Source organism: Ictidomys tridecemlineatus, chromosome 2 (genome assembly GCF_052094955.1).
Source record: "Ictidomys tridecemlineatus isolate mIctTri1 chromosome 2, mIctTri1.hap1, whole genome shotgun sequence".
NCBI classification, from domain to species: Eukaryota; Metazoa; Chordata; class Mammalia; order Rodentia; family Sciuridae; genus Ictidomys; species Ictidomys tridecemlineatus.
The window spans coordinates 92,703,510-92,721,819 of NC_135478.1; the positions used below are offsets into that span (position 1 = coordinate 92,703,510).

At 39.0% G+C, this 18,310-nt stretch overlaps 1 protein-coding gene across 10 annotated transcripts in view; it reads left to right on the forward strand.

Annotated features, from left to right (window-relative positions):
• Ccdc62 (coiled-coil domain containing 62) overlaps positions 1–16,072 on the forward strand; it is a 42,899-nt gene extending 26,827 nt beyond the window's left edge. For all 10 annotated transcript variants that reach the window (XM_013360413.4, XM_040289545.2, XM_078039280.1 and 7 more), the window contains 4 exons: positions 1,870–2,014; positions 6,670–6,795; positions 14,654–14,746; positions 15,444–16,072. In XM_013360413.4, coding sequence (XP_013215867.1) covers positions 1,870–2,014; positions 6,670–6,795; positions 14,654–14,707 — 325 coding nt within the window. In that variant the 3' untranslated portion in view covers positions 14,708–14,746; positions 15,444–16,072. The remainder of the gene's footprint in view (positions 1–1,869; positions 2,015–6,669; positions 6,796–14,653; positions 14,747–15,443) is intronic.
• Positions 16,073–18,310: the final 2,238 nt, after the last annotated feature.

Genomic DNA, 18,310 nt, shown 5'->3' on the forward strand with positions numbered 1-18,310 from the left:
ATATCAAAATTTCTTTTTGCCCTTATCCAGGGTCACTTGGCATATTCCCCATCCAACTGCTTATCCTGGATCCAGCTTATATCTGTTTTCAACTTTATAGTCCCTCATTTTTTTTTTTAAATCATGTAAGCGAATATTTGTATTTAATAAGCTGATAAAATTTACTAGGTTTTTAGAGATGAAAATGGATTAGATATTAGCAGAGGCTGAATTATTCAGGTTCATCTTTTTAGATTTGCTGAATCTTGTGGTTGAGTGGCACTGTAATGTCTGCTATTTTTAACAAAGCATAGCTTGTAGATTTTAAAATACAGAAAGGATGAAGTTTCTATATTGAGAGTCTTATTTGAATTATTGTATTGATTTTCATTTTAAAATTTCTTTCTAGTACTTATTATTTGGAGTGTTCTTTGACCCTTTTAGAAGCTTCAGTCCTTTAAAAATCATATCCTGCCATTTGCAAAAAAAAAAAAAAATTAACTTGGTTGTTGCATTCAATATCATCTATAGTCATATTTGGTTTTTAAAAATCTTTGGGTGGGGCTGGGGATGTGGCTCAAATGGTAGCGCGCTCACCTGGCAAGCGCAGGGCGCTGGGTTCGATCCTCAGCACCACATAAAAATATTGTGTCCGCCGAAAACTAAAAAATAAATATTAAAAAGTTCTCTTTCTCTCTCTCTCTCTCTCTCTCTCTCTCTCTCTCTCTCTCTCTCTCTCTCTCCAAAAAAAAAAAAAAAAAAGTCTTTGGGTGATTGCAAGTAATCATCACACTAGGGGACAACGTTCTGTTTGTCACTACTACACAAGAACATATTAAGGGATGAAAAGCTTGTGTTGGATAGTTTTGAGAGCATAGAGGAGCAAATTATATATAATTTATATGTTAAACTTAATGTATAAAACAAATTCAAAATCACCTTTCCTTCTAAGGCCCTTTGACCTGACTGACTTAAAATAATTGAGGTAACTGCTTGTTCTGCCAGTGGAGGCACATGCCAAGGCATCACATGACAGATACGTGACTAAGTAGGAAAGATAATTATGTTTTCCTATTTTTCCATAGATTACAAGAACTTGTATGTCCACTCTATTATCTAAGTAAAATATTCGCATTTGTGCCCCCATTCCATTTGACAAATAGAGGTTTGCCTGTGGAGAGAGAAGCCACAGGCACCTGCTCTTCCATGTTCCCTAAAACCCACCAACTGTAGGAGAATCAGCCACTGTGGCACCGTTTCACTTTCACAAAAGGCTCCATACAACTATTGACAAACTTGGCCTCGAAAACCAAAAACCTAACATTTTCACAAGTTTAACCTTACTCTGCATTAATTTTCCCCTTCCCTTTTGGATAATCCTGTCCCTAGAACTAATCTACCTTCCTTCCTTTAGTGTTAGCAGAGTGAATTCAGTGCCTATAGCATGCTTAAGCCCCTGCCCCCCACCACACCCTCTTTGTGGGTTTTTTTTTTTTTTTGAGGAGGGAAATTTCCTATTCTGTAGTTACCCTTAACTACAAATATTGTTTTAATTCTTATTTGCAAAAGATGCATTAATTTCCAATATTATACTCAAATTAGAGCTTCTTTATTTAAAAAACAACATGTTGGGCTGGGGATGTGGCTCAAGCGGTAATGTGCTCACCTGGCATGCACAGGGCACAGGGTTCGATCCTCAGCACCACATAAAAATAAAATAAAGATGTTGTGTCCACCGAAAACTAAAAAAAAATTTTCTCTTTCTCTCTCTCTCTCTAAAAAAAACAACATGTTTTGTCTTCTTGAGATACTTTTAAGTATGATACTGTATGATACATGTAGGGTATTGCTTTAAGATAATCTGTTTATGTTTGATCTTATTATTCACAGTGAGCTAATTGCCATCCAACATTCCCACTGTTTGAGTTCTTCAAAGTCTGCCCTAAGAGAGGATGAGACAGAGGCCCCTCCTGATAAAAATAATTTATCCAAGGGTTTGTTAATCAACAAAGAAGCAGCTTTGTCCAGCAAAAAGGTTTGTTTTGTTTATCAACTCCTAGTTTGTTCAAGCAACATTTCTATCCAACATGCTTCAGTTTTTCTGTATTACTCTCACATAATTTTGACCATTCCTCAGTTTTTCAAGTTATAGAACTTTAAGGTTCTTTTTATTTATTATTTATTTTTGGGGGGCAGAACTAGGAATTGGACTCAGGGGCACTCTGGTTGTGTGTATGTTGTCTTCCAGCAGCTGTACTGAAAAGATTCAGAAACTATAGCAGGGATAGATATTTTTTCTTAGTTAGAAGCTATTTAAGTAAAAGGTCTTTCTCCTTTTTAAAAAAGATAATTAAGGGCTGGGATTGTGGCTCACTGGTAGAGCACTCACCTAGTGTGTGTGAGGCCCTGGGTTCGATCCTCAGCACCACATAAAAATAAATAAATAAAGATATTGTGTCCAACTATAGCTAAAAAATAAATATTTTTAAAAAAAGATAATTAAATTTGGTTTACCATCTGATTTCAGATAATGAATAGGAAAAATAAGCTTTGAGTCAGTAAATTTAATTTTGCAAAAGTTTTATTTCCATATTATGATTCTTTACCTACAGAGCCTGGAGGAAGAGAAAAAAAAAGGAAGATGGAGTTGTTGAGAGTAGGAGTTTTTTTTTTTAATATTTATTTTTTAGTTATAGTTGGATACGATATCTTTATTTTATTTATTTTTATGTGGTGCTGAGGATCGAACCCGGGGCCTCGCACGTGCTAGGCGAGTGCTCTACCGCTGAGCCACAATCCCAGCCTGAGAGTAGGAGTTTTTGTTTAAAATATGTTCTTCAGGGGGCTGGGTTGTAGCTCAGTGGTAGAGCACTCGCCTGGCATGTGTGAGGCACTGGGTTTGATCCTCAGCACCACATTAATAAATAAACAAAGGTATTGTGTCCATCTACAACTAAAAAAAAAAACATTTAAAAAATAAAAAATATGTTCTTCAGACTAGAAGCATCATCACCTGAGAACTTGCCAGAAATGCAGTTTTTCAAGCCCACCCAGGACATATTGTTTTATCTCAGTTTTTTCAGGTGTGTGTGTGTGTGTGTGTGTGTGTGTGTGTGTGTGTGTGTGTGTGTGTGTGTTACTAGGGTTAGAGCCAAGGGGCACTATATTGCTGAGTTACATTCCCAGACCATTTTTAATTTTTTATTTTGAGACAGGGTCTCACTAGGCTGCTGAGGCTGGCCTCACACTTGCGATTCTCCTGCCTCGAACTGCAGAGTCATTGGGATTATAGGGTCAATTAATATTATTATTTTTTTAAAGAAGATTCTTTTTTAAAAAAATATCTTTATTTTTATTTGTTTATTTTTATGTGGGGTGCTGGGGACTGAACTCAGGGCCTCACGCATGCAAGGCAAGCACTCTACCAGTCTACTCTACTGAGCTACAACCCCAGTCCACAGGCTCAATTATTTTTAAATTAATGGTTTTATACAAAGCTGGAGCCTACAAGTCAGTGTTTTGTCTGGATTATGTGATTAATCGAAGTCCAAATTACCCACTTTTTTCTTTAAACATCAGTTGGCTTTAGGCAAAGTGCCCCTTGGGTCTTTTAGGTGTTTGATATATAAATATGTATGTATGTCCATTTTTTTTTTTGTGTGTGTGTGTGTGTGATAGTGGGGATTGAACCCTGGGATACTCTACCACTGAGATGCCCATCCCTAGCCATTTTTTTTCTTTTTTTTAAGAGGCCAGGTCATATTAAGTTTCCCAGAATGACCTCAAACTCACGATCCTCATGCCTCAGCCTTCTGAGTCCCTTAAATTACAGGTGTGTGCCTCCATGCCCAGCTTAATTTTGTTGTTGTTGTTGTTGTTGTTTTGTTTGCACAGAACTGGGGATTGAACCCAAGGCTTTATGCATGCTAGGAAAGCACTCTACCATAGAGCCACATCCCCAGCACTTTTTTTTGGAGTCGGGGGAGTGGAGTGGGTACTGGGGACTGAATTCATGGGTACTCGCCCACTGAGCCACATCCCCAGCCCTATTTGTATTTTATTTAGAGATAGGGTCTGAGTTACTTAATGCCTCACCATTGCTGAGTCTGGCTTTAAACTTGTAATTCTCCTGTTTTAGCCTCCTGAGCTGCTGGAAATACAGGCGAGTGCTACCCAGCCCAGCCCCAGCACCTTTTAATTAATTAATTTAATTATTTTAATTTTTTCTGGTACTGTGGATTGAATCAGGGGCCCTTTACCACTAAGTTACATCCCCAGTCCTTTGTATTATTTACTTAGTTATTTAGGATTGAGGATTGAACTCAGGGGCACTTAACCATTGAGCCACATCCTCAGCCATTTTTAAATTTTCTTTAGAGACAGAGTCTCACTGAGTTGCTTAGGGCCTCACTAAGTTGCTGAGGTTAGCTTTGAACTTGAGATCCTCCTACCTCAGCCTCCTGAGCCACTGGGATTACAGGCATGTGCCATTGCACCCAGCTATTTTTTAAATTTTGAGACAGGGTCTTGATAAGTTGCTGAGAGTCATGCTAAGTTGCTGAGGCCTCGAACTTGTTATCCTTCTGCCTTAGCCTCTCGTGTTGCTGGGATTACAGGTGTGTGCCACCACTCCTGGCTTTAGTTTTTATGTTTGAAATAGAGTCTATGTTGCCTGGGCTGGCCACATGGCAAGTTTGAGGCCAGCTTCAGTAACTCAGTGAGATCTTCAGCAACTTAGTAAGACCTTGTCTCAAAATAAAAAATAAAAAGGACTGGGGATGTGGCTCAGTGGTAAAGTGTCCCTGGGTTCAGTCCCCAGAACCAAAAAACTAATCTTTCTGCATCTGCCTCACGAATAGCTGGGATTATTGGTGTGTCCTACCACACTCCTGCTTTTATTTTTATTTATTTATTTATTTTAGTTGTAGATGGACACAGTATCTTTATTTATTTTTATGTGGTACTGAGGATCGAACCCAGTGCCGCATGCGCACTCTACCACTGAGCTCCTCTTGCTTTTATTTTTAATTAGTAAATATTTTGTACAGTAGCCACAAACAGCAGCCCCCTTGAAGGATATGAAGCCTTAATTTTATTTTTATTTTTGTACCAAGGATTGCACTCAGGGGCACTTACCCACTGAGCCACATCCCCAGCTCTATTTTGTATTTTATTTAGAGACAGGGTCTCACTGAGTTGTTGTGTAGCTCCTCGCCATTGCTGAGGCTGGCTTTGAACTTCCGATCTTCCTGTCTCAGCCTCCTGAGCTGCTGGGATTACAAGTGTGAGCCACTGCATATGGCAGTATGAAACCTTTTGTTTGTATGGTTGCCCTAAGGATCCTTGGAAATAGCCTTTTCCAATGTGAGAGAGAGAAAGAGAGAGAGAGAGAGTGTGTGTGTGTGTGTGTGTGTGTGTGAGAATGTGTATGTGTATGTGTATATGTATATGCTGGAGATGTAATCCAGGGATGCTTAACCACTGAGCCACATCCCCAACCCTATTTATTTTTTTATTTTGAGACAGAGTCTCACTAAGTTGCTGAGGCTTTGAACTTGGGATTCTGCTGCCTCAGCTTCCAAAACCCCTGGGATTATAGGTGTTTGCCACTATACCTAGCAAATAAATATTTTAAGCATTAGAAAAATGAAGGCTATAACTGGGCACAGTGGTGCATACCTGTAATCCCAGTGATTTAGGAGGCTGAGGCAGAAAGATTGCAAGTTAAGGCCAGCCTCAGCATCTTAGCTAGGCCTAAGCAATTTAGTGAAGCCCTATCTCAAAATTTAAAAAAGAAAGAAGAGGACACTGGTGTTGTAACTCAATGATAAAGCCTCCTGGGTTCAATCCCCGGTACCAGGTAATAGAGGAAGAAGAAGAAGCAACTGTGCACCTACATTAGGGTTTATCAGATGTTTACATTTTAGGATATTTGCTCTATTTTTCTTTTTGAGGTAATAAAGTAGGAATCCCACCTGCTATTTTCTCCAGGCCCTCCCAGTTAACCACCATTATGAAGTTGATTACACATTGTTTTTATTCTTTTGCTACATAAAAGTACATACATAGGGGCTGGGGTTGTGGCTCAGAGGAAAAGTGCTTGCCTAGAATGCATGAGGCACTGGGTTCGATCCTCAGCACCACATAAAAATAAAAATGAAGGTATTGTGTCCACCTACAGCTAAAAAATAAATGTTAAAAAAAGTACATACATAAATATTACATGATGCTATTTCGTTTGTTTTTATTTATTTTATCATTATTTTTGTGGTGTTGAGGATGGAACCTAGAATCTCGTGTATGCTAGGCCAGTGTCTACCACCAAGTCAGCTCCCCAGCTCCCAAAGTTGAAAAGTAACAAGAATAAATGAAAGCACAGCTTTATGTTCTAAAAGCTTATAGGCCCTTAGTATTGAAGTCCCATATGCAGATATTTGGATCTGCTAATTATGCCTTCAAAAATTTATTTAGGAAAGTAAATTGTAGCAAAATTCTGTTAAAATCACATTATTTAACAGAGTAGGTTCTAAGAAATAAAAGGAATTTGATCAATATTGATGTCTTACTTTGCAATATCTAATCAAATATTAACAGGTAGCTACAACTTGTGACTAAAAGTTGTGCTTGTAAATATAAACACTTAAAAATATTTCTCAATTTTATGAATGCTCAAACTATTAATCCTTCTAGGAAGACTTCTCACCCACAAGTAAGCTTCAGCGATTGCTGGCAGAATCTCGGCAGATGGTCACGGATCTGGAGCTGAGCACACTGTTGCCCATCAGCTGTGAGAATTTCGACAGCAGTACCAGAAGTGTGCGTTTCCTTTTCTTACGGCTACACGGGTAGGATCTGGACACTCCATGAGCACTGGAGTGCAGGTGTCGCGGGAGGCAGCCTTTCTGTTAGAATGAGAGTTCCTTTATGTCTCCAAGGTAGGAAGTTGGCAGCTTGCTTTAAGGAGAAAGGCTCAAATATCTCTTCATCCAAACTGCCTCTGCCTCTTTGTAATTCCTGTTACTTGGACATGTGAGCATGAATTCTTGGGAATAGTTTTTTATGTGTATGGTGCTACAGATGAAACCCAGAGCTTGGTGCCAAACACTCTACCACTGAGCTAGAACCCCAACCCAAATTCTTGGGGATTTTTAAAAACACAACATTTCAATTTTCAACATTTCAAATACACAAAAATTTCAAATACGAAAAATGGAATAATAACAGTCACTCACCTTTAACAGTCATTAACTTCTTGCCATTTTTGTTTTATTCCCCCCATCCAAACATGTTTTCTTCTGAAGTGTTTTAGAGCAAATGTAAGACAATGTATCATTTCACTCATAAATACTTCATAGTTGTCTGTATCAGATATGGACTTTTAGAAACAGCCATAAGATTATTATATTCAACAGAACTAACAGTATCCTTAATATCATCTGTTGACTAAACCATCTTAAGTTTTTCCCATTTGTCTTAAAAATGTCTTTTTTTCTCTTTGTTCAAATCAATATCTACCCAAGGTCCACACTTTGCATTCGGATATGGCCCTTAAAGTCTCTGTAGTTTTGCATCATTATACTTTTTATTTGAATGTTCAATTTTTTAGAAAAGCACAAGCAATTCTCTTCCAGTTGGGGCCATCTTGGTCATATAAAGTGTCTACCACCAAAAAAAAAAAAAAAAAGTCTCTGTAGTGACCAACATTTCCTTTCTTCCTACTTTTCTCTTCCTCCTCTTCCTTCCTTCTTTCTCTTCTGTTTTCCTCTTCCTTTTTCTCCGTCTTTTCTACTTTTTATTTCTTTGGTGCTGAAGATTGAACCCAGGGCCTTGCATATGCTAAGCATACTCTGTACCACTATACTCTCATCCCTATCTTTAGTTTTTTAAGGCCATTCATGTGTGGAAGAAACACTGAGTCATTTGTCCTGGAGAGTTACCCACATTTGGAATCTCACTGACTCTCTTTTAGTTAACACTTTCCTCTGTCCCCCATAATGCCTGAAAACTGGCATTTAGATTAGCAATTTGATGAGATTCTTGATCAATTTGGGGTTTGGAGTTTTTAAAATTTTGGCATTGGTCATTCTATCTGCTTCCTGTTCTGTCACATCAGGAGGGCCCTAATATCTGTCCCATAAAAGATGTTATGCTTGATGGGTGTGTTTGGGAGTTTGTCAGCCTGAGCTTAAATATTACCAAGTTTCTCTAAAATCACTTAATGATTTTAGCATTCTCTGATTATTATTTAGCATTCACTGATTATTATTTAGAATACATTACTTCATTGGGAACTTCATAATAGTCGTTTTCTTTTTTTTATTAATACAGTTTATTGTTCTTAGAATTAATGTTTCTTTTTTTTTTAAATATTTTATTTTTTTAGTTTTGGCGGGCACAACATCTTTGTTTGTATGTGGTGCTGAGGATCGAACCCGGGCCGCACACATGCCAGGCGAGCGCACTACCGCTTGAGCCACATCCCCAGCCCCATAATAGTCATTTTCTAAATCTGTCATTCTTACAGGGAGAATGACATGTTAAATCTTTTTTTTTTTTTTTTTTTTTGGTACTGGGGCTTGAACCCAGACACACTCTACCACTGAGCAATATTCTCACCCCTTTTAGTTTTTTATTTTGAAACAGGGTTTTACTAAAATTGCTATGGCTTTAGTTGCTGAGGCTGGCTTCAAACTTGTGATTCTTCTGCTTCAGCCTTCTGAGTCTTTGGGATTTCAGGTGTGTGCCACCAAGTCCAGGTCACACGTTAACTTTAACTGCTTATTTTAAGCACAGTAACAGTTCAATGGCAGTGATGTAAGTTACTCTGTAGATTTTATGGCATCATCGTAAATAGTGAAAAGAATGCTGGAAATCAGGATAGTTGCCCAGTTTCCTCATTGTAAAATATGAGCTTAGAACTGGTGCTTTAAGATTCAAGGTATTTTACTTGGGTGTGCTATGTGAATATTTAAAGATATTTGAAAGCCACTGAATTAAATTCTTTTGTATCCCTGACCCAAAACCAAAATAAACAAAGCAGGTCTTCAAGAATACTGAAAGGCTTTTGTATTAACCCTAGTTGGGGTGCAGTGTGTGCCTAGCTTGCGTGAGACCCAGTGTTCCATCCCCAGTACTGAAAAGAAAGAAAAAAGAACCTTGTTGGAGTATAATGCCATACAATAAAATGAAGATATTTATTAAGAATGTCTTTAATGATTATTTTAGTATTTGAATAAAAAACTGATATAAAAAAACTGGTTTGATAAGTTTGGACAAATGTGTATCCACCCATGCAACCAGTATTTCAGTCAAGGTACAGAGCATTTCCATCACCTGAGAGGTCCTTTATGCTCGTTGAAGTGAATCCCTCTTTACCACTATGTGCAGTTTCTGATCTGATTTTATCATGAGAGACTAGTTTGGGCTATTCCAGAGTTTTATGAAAGTACAGCAGTATGGCATGTGCACTCTCCAGCTTTTTCAGTGTGACTGAGCTTCAGCCAGGCTGTGTATCAGCACTGTGTTCCTTTTTAATTGCTGCATAGTAGTATTCCATTATGTGACTCTTCCACCGATTATTTTTTCTCCTCTTGGTGGGACATTTGTTTCCTCTTTGTGGCTACTATGAGTAAAGCTACTGTGGACATTTTTATACCAGTGTTTTTATGTATGGATATTTTCCTTTTTGTTAATACCGAGAAGTAGAGTTGCTCGTGATACAATAATGTATATTAGCTGGGCCTGGTGGCACATACCTATTATCCAGAGACCAGAGACTAAGGCAGGAGGGTGGCTTGGAGTCAGCCTCTCCATTGTGGCAAGATCCTGTCTCAAAAGAAAAAAATAAAAAGGGCTGGGGTGTAGCTCAATGGTAAGGTACCCCTGGGTTCAATCCCCAATACCAAAAATAAATAAATAAATAAATAAATAAGAACAAAAGAATAGGTGTACATTTGGGCTGAGGTTGTAGCTCAGTGGTAGAGCGCTTGCCTAGCATGTGTGAGGCACTGGGTTAAATTCTTAGCACCACATAAAAATAAATAAATAAATAAAGATCTATTGACAACTAAAAAAAAGGTGTACATTTAACTTCTTAATAAACTGCCAAATTGTTTTTCAAGTTAGTTCTGCTAGCTGTGTATAAGTGTTATAGATGTTCCGTATACTTACCAACATATACTTATGTCATCATATTTGATCTAAATTTTTCTGGTAAATATGAATTAGCATATTATTGAGATTTAATTTGCATTTGTTGTCTAATGATAAACATCTTCCTGTGTATTCATCTCCACTTATTTATGTTTCCTTTTTTCTCTTACCATATTTTATAGTTCTCATTGTAGGGATCATATATATCTTTTGTTAAATTTCTCTCCTAATATTTTGTTTATTGAGGCTATTATACATGGTATTTTAAGGTTTGAGAATGTATTTTCACTATTTGTTGATATAAATACTGTAAATTGGAACTTTGCTGCATTCATCTAGTCTATATTTTCTAATAGACAAGCATGTCGTTTGTGAGCAAAGAAAATTTTGCTGGGCATGGTGGTGTATACCTATAATTCCCAGCAACTAGGAAGGCTGAGGCAGGAGTATTGCAGGTTTTAGGCCAACCTCAGCAACTTAGCAAGACCCTCAGCAATTTAGTGAGACCCTGTCTCAAAATTTAAAAAGATAAAAAGGACTGGGGATATAGCTCAGTGGTAAAGCACCCCTGGGTTCAATCCCCAGTACAATTAAAAAAAAGAAAAAGAAAGAAACTTATTTTTTCCCAGTCTTTATGCCTGATTTCTTACAGCTCTGGCTAGGATCTTCATATGAATGTTGAATAGAAATAGGGAGAGCAGGTGTCTTTGGCACATTCCCTGAAATACTCGCTGGCATTTCTTGCATGCTATCTTCAGTTGGCATTGTGTTACAATGAGCTGTCACACAGCAGTTTTCTTTGTGACACAGATGATCCAAAAGTTAGCATTTTTGCCATGTTAGAATCAGCATGCTCTTTCCAGAAACCTAAAGAGGTAGTTTACAAAGGTTACCTTTAAAGAAGAATAAAGCTCCAGGGCTGGGATTGTCGACTAGCACGCAGGAGGCACTGGGTTTGATCCTCAGCACCACATAAAAATAAAATAAAGATATGTGTCCACCTGTAACTGAAAAAAATAAATATTAAAAAAGAAGAAGAAAGCTCCAAGATGGACATTGTGGAGGAGCTTGTAGTCTCAAGTATGCAGGAGGCTGGAGTGAGAGGATCACTTGAGCCTAGGCATCCAAAACCAGCCTGGGCAACATAGCTAGACCCTGTCCCTCAAAAAAGAAAAAAGAAGAAGAAGAAAATGGAAATCCTATCATTTGTGACAACATGGATTAATCTAGGAGACGTTGTTAAGTGAAATAAGCCAGGCACAGAAAGACAAATACTGCATGGTCTGATTGACATGCAGCTACATGATCTGATAAACTTAGGGCCACAGTGGCACACAGCTGTAATGCTAAAAACCTGGGAGACTGAGGTAGGGAGTAGCAAGTTCAAAGCCAGCCTTAGCAATTTGTTGTGACCCTGTCTCAAAATAATAAAAGAAAAAGGGCTGGGATATAGCCCAGTGGTAGAGCACCCCTGGGTACCAAAAACATTTTTTTTTTTTAAATAAAATGGTCAAACTCACAGAAGCAGAAGGTGGAATGGTAGTTATCAGGGACTAGAGGAGTGGAGGAAAAGGGGAAATGTTGGCCAGAAGATACAAACTTTCAGTTAGTGGAGGAATAAGTTCAAGAGATCTATTATACCACATAGTGAGCATCATTAATAACAATGTATTATACACTTGAAATTGCTGAGTAGATTTTTTTTTAAATGATAAGTACATGAGGTTGATTTGGCCCTTCCAAAATCTATACATATTTCAGAATATCACAACACAAATATATACAGTTTTTGTCAATTTAAATAAAAATAAATCCTCACTTCTTTTCTTTGTGGTACTGGGGATTGAAACCAAGGTCCCAGGCATGTACTGTACAACTGAGCTATTCTCCCAGCCCTAGAAACATTTAAATAAAAGTTAGATATGTGCTGCTCAGAGGACTGAGGGTTGAGGCAGGAGGATCACAAATTCCTGGTGAGCCTAGACAACTTAATGAAACCCTGTCTTTAAAAAAAGAAAAAAAGGCTGGGAATGTTCCTCAGGGGTACAGAACTTGCCTAGTATGTGTGATGCCCAGGATTGATCCCCAGTACCCGCCCCCATACAAGGTATGTCACAAAATAGCAGTTTTATACACGTTAAATGGCTATAAAATACTTAATTACCACAGTACGTATGGTGGGGACCTGAGTCTGCTTGTAGATTGGCTTGTTGAGAAATGATGCAGGGCTGTTGCTGGGTGGAAAGTTGTAGCAGCAGTTGGACCTGTGTGTGACTCACAACATGGGCTGGGGAATGTTTCAGGATGAGTGTGTCTTGAGTAGTCCCACATGGCCCAGTTCACCTGGGTACAGTGTGTCTAGTGTTCCTTATGGACAAAATCATACATAAATGCAAACTTCACATTAAGCCCAAATTATCCACTAACATACCAGATTGTAATAACCCATTCTTGTTTTCAAAGCAAGTGTTACAACAGACCTGTCTCTCAGGCTCTGGCTCCAGGCTCTTCTTGTAACCCTCTTTTTTAGGGTTTGCTATAATTTAGATCTGAATGTCCCGCAAAGGCCTTGTGCTAAAGGTTTACTCCCCAGTTCATGTTGCTGGTAGGAGGTATGAATCTTTTAGGAGGCTGGGCCTAGTAGAAAGGGGAGCGGTCATTGGGGCATGCCCGCAAAGAGGATATTGGGACCCCATTTCTTCTCTTTCTCATTCACTGAGGCCTTGGATGGATGGACTTCCTCTGCTGTTTGCTCCCTCCATGACATGCTGCCTTGCACAGGTCCAAAAATTATGGATTCACCTGATCTGGATCAAAATTGAGAGTCAAAACAAACCTTTCCTCTTTTTAAGTTGATAATCTCAGGTATTTTGTTATAGTAATAAAAAAGCTAACACATTCCTGTCTAAGATAGGAATAAACTCCCTCATTTTGGTCTTCATAATGTGGATCTGTGTGTGTGTGTGTGTGTGTGTGTGTGTGTGTGTATATTTATTTCCATCAGAGTATACATCATGGTACATAATGGTTGATTACATGCTACTGAGGATGCTTGGTAACTGCCTTGAATGGAACTGATAGGAAAAAAGGCAAGACTGTGACCTTAGGTATAGATTGAAAAAAATGCTAAAGCTATTTGAAGTTAGTGCAAGCTTAGCTTCAGAGAATTTTTGAATCATGCCTGTAATCCCAGCTACTCAGGAGGCTGAGGCAAGAGGATTGAGGCCAGCCTTGGTAACTTAGCAAGACCTTCAGCAACTTAGTGAGACTTTGCCTCAAAATAAAAAGGGCTGGGAATGTAGCTCAGTCATAAAGCATCCCTGGGTTCAATCCCCAGTGCCTTTCTACCCCAGCTCCCAGAATTTTTCTAAAAAAAAAAAAAAGAAAGAAAGAAAGAATTTTTGAGCTAATTAGACCTAGAAGAAATATCTAATCCAAGACTTTCATTTTACAGTGAGGAAAAGGGGCTATATCTCTTCTTTTGTTCAACATCCCACATAGAATCAGAAAATCATTTAATTGGAAAAAAAATATTCTTTCCACTGAATTAGCTGATTGCAGAAATGGATGGGAAAGCATAATTTAAATAGTAGAAGTCTACTTGGCAACACACTTTACATACTCCTCCCCCATGCCTTTGAACTTGGTACAGATAGAAACAGGAAAAGCAAATATTTTGAAAAAATAAAAATTTTTTTCAAGAAGGAAGCAGGGTAAAGTTCTGAGCACCCTGTGTCACCAAGGTGTTGCCGTCTGTAGCTCAAGACAAGAGTGGTGATTCAGAGCTGTGAAACAGGCTTTCTCCGACATCTCTGATTTGGCCCTCCTGGTAGGGAAATGGCAGGGTTTTCTAAAAGTTACAGAAGAACTGAGCCTTTGACAAAGCAATGTCACTTGGGAATCTCTCCTACAGACACTTCTGCATTGGCATAAATGGCATAAGTACAGATTTTCATTGCAGTGTTGCTTTATAAAAAAGACAAGCTGCAGCCCAAATGTCCAGCAAGAGAGAGGTGAGCAGTGCACATCCACACCCTGGGACCCTGCTTAGCTAGGAGGCAGGGCAGCTGGGATGCAGGAATAGCTTGTGCTTATCCTGAAAGGCTATACAGGCTAGTGCTACCACCAGACATTCCAGCTCTTTCTTTAGGGGTCTTAAATCTTTTTTGTGGCAGGCTGGGAAAGCTTATGGAACCATGAGTCTCTTTTAGCATATTGTGGTTTGTCTGATCATTTTCTTTTTTCAGGGTTGGGGAGGTACTAGGGATTGAACCTGAGCTATATCCTCAGCCCTTTTTATTTTTGAGACAGGCTCTCACCAAGTTTCCCAGGCTGGCCTCAAACTTGGGATCCTCCTACATAGCTGTGATTATAGGTGTGTGCCACCAGACCCTGCACTTGGTTGTACTACTTCTATTTCCTAAGGTTTTTTTAAATGCATGTCTACTATGTTTGCATATAGTTGTCTTTGTTTTTTTCTGGTTTCTCTATCCTAAGTACTAACTTGGGGATTGTTTTTTAGAACTTAGAAGTCTCAGAAGAGTCAGATCAAAAGAATACCTTTGTCAGTCATTGAAAAAAACAAAGTCAACTTGAATATTCATTGTTATCTTGGGTAAGTCACCTTTGCTTATCTCACCTTATATCTTAGTTAACATTTAATAAGTAACTTGGGATATTGATAATGTGGAGTCAAGGCCATGCATTCGTTTGGTCAGTAATCCTCTTTTTCGCTTGGCCTATTTATAGTGTACATACCTTGTAAATTCAGTCAAAGTAAAATATCTACTTGTGAGAGAAATACCGATTAAAAGCTCTTATTCTGAGTAAATAAAATTTTAAATCTAAGGAAGTTAATACATAGTTCCAGCTTTAAAAATCAGATTCTAAATTAACATTTCAGTCTCTCACCTAGATGGCTCTCTGATAAGAAAAGTGTTTCTGGGGTTTCAGGTTTCATCAGAAAGTGGACAGACCCAGTAAGCACTTTCTTGGTTTGCATCTCCTATATCAGACTTTCATGTCAGGTGCACAGTTACTTCAGAATTCAGTTTGATACGGCATCGGTATTGCCCATCTCTTCACTGTGAACATAAGAGCTGGAGCTGGGAAGACAGGAAGTTGAGTTGCCCCAGCTCCCTGTTCCTCTCCCTCTTAAGCTGCTCTCTTGCTAGGGAGTTTTGTATTTGTAACACGTCACATGACCTTATGCTGCTGGAACCAGGATGTGTGGTGAATGTCTTCCACCCTGGGAGCTTCAGTGCTGTCTGGTGCTTGCTGGTTTTCACTGTTTGCTCTGTTTCCTCCCCCAGCGCCAGATTTCTCATCTATATGGAGGGCAGAAAGCAGACATCAATGTGACTTCACCTTAGAACAAGAGATGACTGTGATCCTTCACAGGCAGCATTTAACACCAAAGCGGAGCAGAAACTAAAAGTTTATTTTTTAAAACATCTGTTGTTTTCAGTTAACCATTTTCATGTCTAAGAAATATTTCCATTTGTAAGCAGTGAGGCCTTATTGTATGTACACGGAGTTGGAATTATGCTAAAAAGGAAAAAGTTCTCTGTAAAGGTGCAGGCTGTAGCTGGGCACTGGAGACTCTTCACATGGGAGGTCAGGTGAGCACCTGCGTGTAGATGCCACCTTACCACCTGCTTTCCTAAAACCTGAACATCAGAGTCAGCTCCAGATATATGAGGAATAATTTTCTCTTCTCATACAATTTTAACGCTGGGCTTTTCTGTGTTAACAGACATGAGATGATATGATATAAAATGTTTTTAAGGGAAAATATCACCTTGGAGGCTGACAGGTGAGGTCCATCTGTCCTAAGCCAGCAGAGCCCCGTCCTGTCTGGGTCCGTAACTCAAACAAAAGCTTGCTGGAAAACCAAGTTTCATATGAATTTTTTTTATATTAAAGGACTAAAACACTTCCATTTTAACTTGTAAATTTTATTTTTTAAAGAATATAATGTATGCTCTGTGTTCCTTCTAAGAGAACTGATCAGCTTCAGTCAATAAAAAATATTTTTAATACTAAAAAAAAAAACTTTTGTTTTTTTAAATTATACAGGAATAAAATAAGGAAGGTGTTATTTTAAACTGAACTGGCAAGTTAATTTCCTTAGGAATGGGAATGTATTTTTTTTTAATCATTGCAGATATCAAAGTTCTGTTGTACTGGATAAATGCGCCTTTGTTGAAAGTTTCAGTGTTTCTTCGGAGATGATTTTCATGAGAGTGGAAGAGCCGCCCCAGTTAGCCTTTTTAATTAGGGTGCTGAAAAGAGAAGTTGGGCAAGGTTTGGCTGCATTCTTTATAAATACTTGCTTTCTCCCCAGGCTAGTTGTTCAGTAAGATTGAGAAAGGTGTAGTTGATCCCAAACCAGTGCTTGCCAAGTCGGGTACATAAACTACCCCTGGGGTAGGCTGGCTTCCAATCTGAGAATCAGAATATTAAATTTTTTCCTTTGTATGACAGGTTTGGGATCACACACATCACCCTGCCTATTCAAAAGGGAACACCGACGAGATGCTAATAGGAAAATTTTAGGAAACTAAAGGATTTTTTTTTTTTTGTACCTGAGATTGAACTCATAGGCACTTGACCACTGAGCCACATTCCCAGCCTTATTTTGCATTTATTTAGAGACAAGGTAGCAAGACCGTGTCCCAAAATAAAAAATAAAAAGGGCTGAGATGCAGCTAAGTGGTAGAGTGCTCCTGGGTTCAGTCTCCAGTACCAAAAAAAAAAAAAAGAAAATATAAATCCTAGCCAGGTATGATGGTACCCACCTGTAATCTCAGCGAATAGGTAAGCCAAGGCAGGAGGATCTTAAGTTCAAGGATAGCTCCAGCAACTTAGTTGAGACCCTGTATCAAAATATAAAATAAAAAGGGCTGGGAAAGTGGCTCAATGGTAAAGCACTCCTTGGTGCTTAGCACCTCACTTTTGCTGGGGCTGCCCTTGAACTTGGGATCTCCTGCCTCAGCCTACTGAGCCACTGGGCTTACAGGAGGGCTATCATCATCATTCTTTCTTTCTTTTTTTTTTTTAAAGAGAGAGAGATGGGTGGGGGAGAGAGAGAATTTTAATATTTATTTTTTAGTTTTCAGCGGACACAACATCCTTGTATGTGGTGCTAAGGATCGAACCTGGGCCGCACGCATGCCAGGCTAGCGCGCTACCGCTTGAGCCACATCCCCAGCCCCTCATCATCATTCTTAAGACCAACAGATCATTTTAAGAGGAGCCACTGAATCATGCTCTGATTTTTCTGCCAGCAATCATCTTGGCATTGGAAAAATCATTGAAAAAGAATTTGTGAACAGATTTTTAAAACAGAAATAGAAGTACCTTAAATAAAGAAGTTCTGAATCAAGTTGATCATAAACACTAAGAACAATTTGAGCCAAAAGGTGCCAACAGCTCAGAACCAAGAGGCAGCATGGGATGAGGCTGCCTTCGGGAGGCAGGCCAAGGGTGGAAACCTTGTCATGCTCTGGCCTACTGATCCTGGGTTTGCTGTGGCCCTGACTTTAGTCTTCCCTCTATGGTGACACCTGTAGCAAGCTGTTGGCTTTGTAGTTGCTCAATGCCATTTCCCTTGAGCCAGTTGATGGTGATTCTGTTAGGGCACATTGCAGGAAGGTTCATCATGCTAAGCCTTGTGGAGAATTATCACAGCAGCCTCCGGTGTGCTGGAGAACAGTGTATACCATCAAGTTAAGAAACCAGACACGTTTATCAGGACTGCAGTTGACGAAGTAGGTTAAAACCTGGATGGTGTCTCAGGAGCTTGTTAATCAGCCCTGTGAAGGAAAACTTCTAAAGGTTCTCAGCCAGTGCATGCTTGGGAAAACAACAACAAAAGAACAAAGCCATTTTGAGCACGAAGTAGGGCTTTGCTGGCCCCTAGAGACACAAGAGTGAGCAGAGCAATCCTTGCTTATATCCTAATCAGGGAGACAGACCTTAATAAAAACATCACATACTAGGTCATGAAGACTGCCAAGTGTTATGAAATAAAGCTGTGTACAATCAGGGACATAGGTCAGGCTTCCCAGAAGAAATGACATCTGAACCAAGAGCTGAAAGATGAGTAGGTGCTAACCAGGCAAACAGGAAGAGGGAGATAATTCCAGACCATAGTAATAGCATGTGCAACGGCCCT